General features: G+C 48.6%; 1 protein-coding gene across 1 annotated transcript in view; it reads left to right on the top strand.

The window, feature by feature from the left end:
• The first annotated feature begins 1814 nt into the window (after window positions 1-1814).
• Window positions 1815-8299, top strand: part of RAPGEFL1 (Rap guanine nucleotide exchange factor like 1) — a 57027-nt gene continuing 50542 nt past the window's right edge. Inside the window, exon 1 of the mRNA XM_035137043.2 lies at window positions 1815-3215. Within this exon, the coding sequence (XP_034992934.2) occupies window positions 2798-3215 (418 nt within the window). The 5' untranslated portion in view covers window positions 1815-2797. The remainder of the gene's footprint in view (window positions 3216-8299) is intronic.

The raw sequence follows: 8299 nt of genomic DNA, 5'->3' as shown, positions 1-8299 counted from the left end.
ACATTAAAATCGGGGGTGGAAAAAAACCTTCCATAAAGCAACCTGCAATTATTACCAATTAAAACCTTTTAAAAAACCCAGAGCCACTTTAACAGATTAGAACAGAATTCAACAGCATTGTTATGATTTTATATGTGGAGCTTAGTGTTGATGTGGTTTTCTTTTTGCTTTGTGACAATATGACTTACTTTGTACTGCATGCTAAGCATGTGAAAGCAAATTACGTACTTTAGATGTCTTCTGCCCCCAAAACCCATACAAGATAACATCTATTAACAAACAAACTCAGGAGTCCAGTGTTGACATTTGGTGGGAGCACCAGTCCATGTTAAGCATTTTTTAAAGGAAAGGTTGAGTCCACCTGTTTAGATATTACCCAGTGGCAGATCACACATTTTGTGCGCACATTATCTCTGGTTCAGTCCTCAGCATATTTCACTAAAAGGATTGCTGCTGGCAGCAGGGCTGCACAAGATCTGCACATGGTGCCTGACACCATGGAGAGATGATGTCAGTGCCAGAGAGTAGACAACACAGGGCTAGAATAGATAGACCAATGAGAAAGGGCACGTAGCTCGGTGCTAGAGCATCTACTTTGCATGCAAAAGGTTCAGTCCCCAGCATCTGCCTGAAACTTTGGAGAGCCACACTGCCAGCCAGTGTAGACAGCAGAGAGCTAGGTGGGCCAGTGGTGGTATTGCATGGCACCTTCCTGTGTTCCTTCCTATAAGGCAGCTGAGCTTCATATGTGTATTCATTTGTGTATTGATTAATTCAATTTATTTCTTGCTCTTCCTCCCTGAAGGGTGCCCTTTCTCTTATGTATTCAGAAAGGAGCCCTATAAATATAGACATAAATAAAGTGAATAGGGTGTGTGAGTGTGTGTGTAGTAATGGGGCTTGCCAGCTGTAGTGACATTCAGATGCATATATTCCCGAGTAGGAAAAAGGCAGACATTCAGGGTCACACACACTGTTGAATAAAGGTGATTTAGAACTCTTTAAAAAAGAAGAAACCACTGCTATGAAATTATCTAATGTAACCAATACAGTATTTATCCACCAGGGCAAAGAAAAGAGTCTGAATGTATCAGAAATAACCAAGAGACTTGTGAGCCCTTAAAGCAGGCATAGGCAAACTCTGGCCCTCCAGATGTTTGGGACTACAATTCCCATCATCCCTGACAACTGGTCCTGTTAGCTAGGGATGATGGGAACTGTAGACCTAAACATCTGGAGGGTCAGAGTTTGCCTATGCCTTCCTTAAAGACTACAACATTTCTTTTGCAATGAGCCTTTCTGTAGGTTTTCTTGAAGATAGATTTCCCTCGCCCACCATTTAAAAAAGCATCCTGAAATTTAAAAGTTTATACGTTGTTGGTGTCTGTGCGTGCAATTTCCGCTTGAACCCATTAAACACACACACACACAGTGGCAGAGAATAATTAAATAATATGAAATTGAGTGTGCAATAGAATAAAAATATTTAATAATTCAGCCGGCGTCAACGACCCAAAATAAATCATCTGACTTTCACTCCAAGCAAGTTGAGGGCAATGTTTTGCATCAAGATGCAAATAAAGCCCCGATTAATCTTGCAACATTGCCCAACCAGCCTGATTTCTCACCATCATGCTTGTTGTTTTTAGTTGGTTCCCCCGCCCCCCGCCCTCGGTTATAGTCCAAGATTAAGGTGCGGATTTTTGGCTTCCTTGCCCCCGCGTAACAAGTGCAGGCAAAATTAGCGGGTGGGTGAGGAACCGGCGCAAGGGCGGGGGAGGGGCCGGAGGAGGCGGGGCGGGGCTCGGCTTGCTCCCCTCTGGAGGAGAGGCGGCGAGGGAAAGAGGCTGGCTGGCTGCTGCTTTGCGAGAGAAGCCTGCCGACTGGCGACTCCGCCTGCTTCTTTCCAGGCCAAGAGGCACGAAGGAGGAGGAGGAGGGGGGTTCCTGCAGGAGGTGGCGGGGGCGGTCAAGCAGAGAGCCTCCCCCATGCAAACTCCCCGGCAGGCAGGCAGGCTTCAGCCCCCGCTCCTGCTGCCAGTAGCTGCCTCCCCCGCTGTCATGAGCATCCATAAAGGAGGATCCCGCTCGCAGCGGCGGCAGCAGCCTGGCGAATAAGGGCGCGCGCGCGCAGGGCGCACGGAGTGGCAAAGGCGAAGGAGACGAGGCAGAGGCTGCGGGCTGGCGGAGGAACAGGAGAGATTCAGATTGCAAGCCGGGACGCTCCGTCGGCTTCGGGAAAGCCCTGCGGGGGCCGAGGACACGCGCCTCGCTTTGCTGGACGCACAGGTTGGGGAGGGAAGAATCTCTCCAAAAAGGGGATTTACGCTCGCCACGTTTCTGGCGCGGCCGAAGAGAAGACTGGGCTGGACGGCAATCCACCTGTCTGCCTCTCACCGCCTACCACTTCAGGAGGGCCGGGCGTCAGGACGCGAAGCCACCGGAGGCGCCTCTGGTCACTCCCCCTGCAGGACCCCGCGCCCCCCGCCCCCTAAAGCCTTTCCACGCTCGGTAAGGTGGGCCAGAGCAGCGCCCCCGCCCCTCCTCCCAACGCCGGACACGCTTCCCTTCTCCAAAGAGGCAGCTCCCTGCCACCTTCTTGGCCAGATCTTCGCCCGCCTTCAACATCTGGCATAGCCATGACTCTCTGATCGCACGTCTCTCCACCCCCGCCGCAGGCACGCAGAGTGCTCCGCCCCTGATCCCCAATTTTGGCGTAAGCTGAAAAGGGCACATTGGATCACCCCTCGTCCTGGGGCCCAGCTGAGCCCCTGGGTGCCCCCACTGCCGTCGGCGGGATGAAGCCTTTGGAGAAATTTCTGAAGAAGCAGGGGTCTCACTTGGCTGCCCGGGCTGGCCCCGGGGCTGGTGGGCAGCTGCCTCGCAGGCAAAGCGTCTCCAAGATCCTGCTGCCCGGATTCCTCAAGGAGCCCCCCGAGGAGCCCCCCGAAGGAGGCACGGACACTGCTGGTGATGGGCGATGGCTGGAGCTGCGGCCCCCCGATTCATCTCTGCGCTCCCCAACGTCCTTCTCCTCCGAGGAGCTGTCCCCAGGCGGTGGCGGAGGAGGCGAAACGCAGCTCAGCCCTGAGTCTGTACCCACCTGCTGCTGGGCACCGCTGGCAGAACCTGAGAGCCCCGATCGACTGCTGGGGAGACTTCTGGAGAGGCTGGGAGGCGACCCGACAGCCCCCCATGGGCATGGCTGTGGTGCAGGTAGGGGAGGAGGCTGGGACCCTGGAACAAGAGTGGGAGGTGCCAAGCTAAGGAAAGGAAAATTCACAGTTCTAATATCAGGGGCTGATAGTGCCATAGGGAAAGGCAGCAGCAGTGGCTGACATTTTTGCACAGAATACAGGTGGATGTAGGGACTGGCAAGGCTAGGATCAGATGATGAACATGCCTTTACTTGGGCCCTGGAAGTTGGAATCAATTTATCTGGCTTGATAATGCCAAGGTTTGATAATGCCAAGGTTGTAGGTTTGATCCCTGTATGGGACTGCTGCATATTCCTGCATTGCAGGGGGTTGGACTAGATCAGGCATCCCCAAACTTCGGCCCTCCAGATGTTTTGGACTACAATTCCCATCATCCCTGACCACTGGTCTTCTTAGCTAGGGATCATGGGAGTTGTAGGCCAAAAATCTGGAGGGCTGAAGTTTGGGGGTGCCTGGACTAGATGATCCTCAGGGTCCCTTCCAACTCTAGAATTTTATGATTCTGTGAATCAGTCCCAGAACATGTGGCATAATACAGGAGTGTGTCTCTGAGCATGTGCAAAGTGCCCTTTCCTCAGTAACTGAATCCCGTCTCCCTCCCGCTTCTCCAGAATCCAAACTGAGCGAAGAGCTTCCAGGTGTGATTTCCAAGCAAGCATGAACCTTCCTGTTACCCTATGTTTGAGAGGGTCTGAAGGGCCTCATTTTTAGGGAACAGAATCAGGTAGCAGGATAATGGTCTTGGAATGATCAGACTCTATCACCTTTCCATCATAATCAGCTGGTATCATCTCCGTTTGGGATCTTTGATCCGGAGAAATAGGTCCAGCATGGAGGAAGAATTTTTATGGGTGGGGGGTGGGGCAGTGAAGGAGCGGGGAGGGCAAGAACAAAGTGGGGGGGGCTTCCCTCTCCTTCACCCTTGTGATTGCACCTGTTTAAGGGATGATGGCAAACATAGGAAGAGCAGACAGACTGCTGATTGCACTCTCTGCTGGCAGGAATGCTGCAGATGGAGCCTTTGCGTTGGGCCAGGGGTGGAGAGCCTGTGGTCTTCAACATGTTGCTGGACCGCAACTCCCATCATCCCTGACCATGGACCGTGCCAGCTGGGGTTGATGGGAGGAGGAGTTCAACATCTCCTAAAGGGCTCCAGGCTCCATATCCCTGGTGTAAGGGGTACTTGTGATTGGGGTTGGGTGGAATTATGATGTTGAAGGGTTGCCTGCTCCTGGGGTTGCCTAGAGGAGTTCACTGGAGACTATGTCACAAGATCAAACTTTGGGGGGCTTAAAGGTGAAAGTGGATGCAAAAGAGCTTCTGCCACAAGGTGAAGTTTCCAGTGACAATTATAACAACAACAACAACAACAACAACAACAACAACAACAACAACAATTTTATTATTTATACCCTATCCATCTGACTGGGTTTCCCCAGCCACTTTGGGTGGCTCACAGCTAGTTGTATGGTAGGGTTTTGGGGAAGAAGGTCTGGGGTCAAAGAGAAAAGACATCTAGGAATGGGTAAAGGAGGTGAGTGGCTTTTCAAGAGCTTAGTACTGGAGCTAGTGGAGTTTAAAGAGGATGAGCTCTCAGCTAGAAAGTGCCAGGTCTGTTCGATCCTAGAATCATTGACTAGCATCAAGCAACGCTTAGCTTCAGCCCCCACTTCTATAGGAATAGGAACAATAATCTCTGGTCTCCTTTGCTGTGTTTTTGTAAGGTTAGTGAATGAGGATACAGTATGTAGGGTTTTGAACCCTTTGGCAAAAAGTGCTATATAACTGCTAAATATTTTGTAATGATTAATTTCGCTGTAATTAGGTTTTTGTTTTTAAGTACAAAATGTATTACAGTACAAGCGACTATTCTCACATCTGTCCTGCCTCGTGAGAGAGGTTGATTTTTACTGCAGGCTTGTAAATAACTGCTTGACAAGTCACCTGTGGTGAGTAAGAAACGCTTCTACAAGCATCCCCAAACTGCGGCCCTCCAGATATTTTGGCCTACAACTCCCATGATCCCTAGCTAAGAGGACCAGTGGTCAGGGATGATGGGAATCATAGTCCAAAACATCTGGAGGGCCGAAGTTTGGGGATGCCTGCGCTTCTAAGTGACCAGAAAGGAATGTGTTTGTAGAGATGAGAGAGAGAAGCCCTCCCCCCCATCTCTTTCAGACCACTGAATGACTAATAATAGGACTAATTTGAAATGTGGAGTTGTAAACTTTGTGATCTGAGTTGCAAGGCTATTTTATCCTTGTTTTGCACATGAAGGAACAAGGTTGAGAGAAGGAGTCAATTTCTGAGCAGGCATTTGAACTCAGGCTTGTTCACACATGCATGTACATCACCACTGGCAGCCAAAAGTGTGAACTGGCTCCATTGCAAAGCGTTGTGTTTGAGGTGATGCAAAGTAACATCAAAGTTCTTTCCATTGCATTAGATCCATGATGGTTCATTCACACATGGATTGTGGTCATTGCTGGATGCTGCAGCCCTTAGTTGATGAATATTGGAGAGAGAGATCTGAAGTGGCATTGGGACATTGGCACAGTTTGCACGTAATGCTAAGGCAAACCATGGCTAACTGTGAACAAGCAAGCGTGTGGGTAGTCAGAGAGAACTCATGGCCTCTTTGCTGCTTCCTAAGCCTTATTTCTGCTGCACTATGCAGAGCTAAGCCATGGTTTGGTTTAGCATTAAGTCTGAACCTGGGTTCATGGTTTGTCTTCCCAGACTGGTGCAACGCTGTGCTAAACCATGGCTTAAGTCTAGGTAGCATGGCAGCAGCAGGATTGAAGGAGGAGTGAAGCCGCCACATTTTTTGCTTTGGGCACCTGTACATTTGTTTGTTCACGTCAAGCCATAGCCAAATAAAAACCACAAATTTTGATGAGAATGCATTAAAAAAGAAATAGCTATCTGTGTGTGTAGGGCTTACCTTCAGTGTTTGGAATATCAAACCTAGAATTATATTCACAGATGTGAAACTCTGGTGGTGAAATTTAAGAGAAATAGTTAAAAAAAATTTTTTTGATGTGTTTGTACTGTGCAAAGCTCTTTAAAAAAAAGGTCTGTACATGAGCCATGCATTAAAATGCTACCATCTTCCTTACTTGTCTGTAAGGTAACAAAAAGTTAAGTATTGTCAGTATGTTTCTGTGTGTGTGTGTGTGTGTGTGTGTGTGTGTGTGTGTGTGTGTAACAATTTTGACATTCAGCTGCAGAGTAGGCATTCTTGGTATCCAACCATTATTTGTGTTTGCTACTTGTGGTCCCTTTGCCACAAAGTCTTTGGCACATGCACAGGACCTGGGAGAAGGGAGGCCTCAATCTCTCACTTCATGCTTTTAGCATACTTACGGTAGCTTAAAGGCCCTTAGAAGTGTCTCCAAGGCAGAAGGAAATAAGGACTGCCTTTGGTAAACAGAAGTAGTTGGACTATAGCACACTACACCAACTCCCTAATGAAAGTATCCTCCAAGATACTGGGGAACAATTCTCCATTTTTTGTTGAGGAGAGCCAGACTTTCTACTCACTGTTTAAAATTTTTTAGGAGTGTATGAATTTTAGCAGTGAGATCATTTTTCTGGCTGGATTTTTCATGCCTAGTACTTAAGCTCAGAACAGTTGTTGCAGGCAAGAAAAGAATAAATATACAAATTCTTTCTGGGCATGTGCAAAGTGCTTTTGGGTTGTGTGATTGACTACACATCTGAGACTAGAACGCAGAGCTTCCAGGTCAGATGGCACAAAATTTTCAGGCAAGGGTGGACATGTAAAAAGGTACATGTATATAGGGAAATGATCTATAATGAATTGGAAAAAGGTTAAAATTTTCTTTCCACGGAAAACCAGAGTCCTTTTTGTTGGGAATAACCCAGACAGAAATTCCTAGGTGTCAGAAAAGGTTATTTATGTATACAACGACTGCGCAGAGGAGAGTTAGTTGCTCCGGCACCCAGAGCAGCACACATGTTGTGCCCGCGGGGGCGGGGCTAGCATTCCGGGGGGGACGGACTGCGATGTCACACACCCTGGATGACACCCAGGGTGGTCAACACCCACCGCACCCCCTTCCTCCACCACTGCAACTGTGGCCTGTATTTTGTTAACCCCAAAACTGAAAGTGACCGAGGTCCCAACTAAAGAGGACTGGCAACATAAGTTGACAGAATATGCAGAACTTGCAAATCTAACACATAGAATAAGATAACAAGAAGAACATATATTTAAAGAAGACTGGAAAACATTCATAGATTATATGGAAAATAACATTATACAGCTGAAAACGCTGGCAGCATTAAGATAAATTCAACAAAGTAAATAATATTTCATTGATGTGAAAGTGGAAAACTGATTTGAATGGCTATAGTGAAATATGCAGGAATATATGATGTGTAAAATGAACCATGGAAGGAGAAGAAGGTAAGGCATTGGATATTTTAAAGTTTGCAAAATATTTATTTTGAAAGGTACAATTGAAAACTTAATAAAAATTATTACTACATATTAAAAAAACAAAATTTCCAGACAAGCTTGAGGTCTCCTCTAGGAGATTGGCCTGTGGGTGGTGAATATTTCAAATCTTAAGCGGAAACTTGCAGGCGACTGCAGTTTAAATGGACCCAGTGGCGGAGCATATGTCTGCGCTGCCCAGAGCTGCGCTGCTCCTGAGGGGGGTGGGACGCAGAGGGTGCCTTCCCAGGCGTGGGATAGCTGCTCAGGTGCGTCCTGCAGCCAGGGGTGGAGTAAGCTGCTGATGGCTGGCATTTGGCGCGCTGCCTGCCTGCGACTCCAAGCGTACCCTGAACCATTGGGGGAAGGGGGGGGGAGGTCTGCTGTTTGGCCGGCAGTGCTGGCAAAGCAGTGCAGTTCGTCCTCTCTCTTGCCTGCCTCTTCCAGTCGGGAGCGCAGGGCAATGGCACGCTGCCTGCCCGCAACTCCCAAGCGTACCCCGCCTGAGGGGGTGCACCAAATGTCACCCCCCTCAGGGATGACACCTAGGGCGGACTGCCCCCACCGCAACCCCCTTCCTCTGCCACTGAATGGACCATCGGGGCAGTGGAAATCAAAGT

The sequence above is a fragment of the Zootoca vivipara genome, chromosome 13, assembly GCF_963506605.1.
Source record: "Zootoca vivipara chromosome 13, rZooViv1.1, whole genome shotgun sequence".
NCBI classification, from domain to species: domain Eukaryota; kingdom Metazoa; phylum Chordata; class Lepidosauria; order Squamata; family Lacertidae; genus Zootoca; species Zootoca vivipara.
The sequence above is the reverse complement of the archived record's forward strand: the minus strand, read 5'-3'. Positions and strand labels throughout refer to the sequence as shown.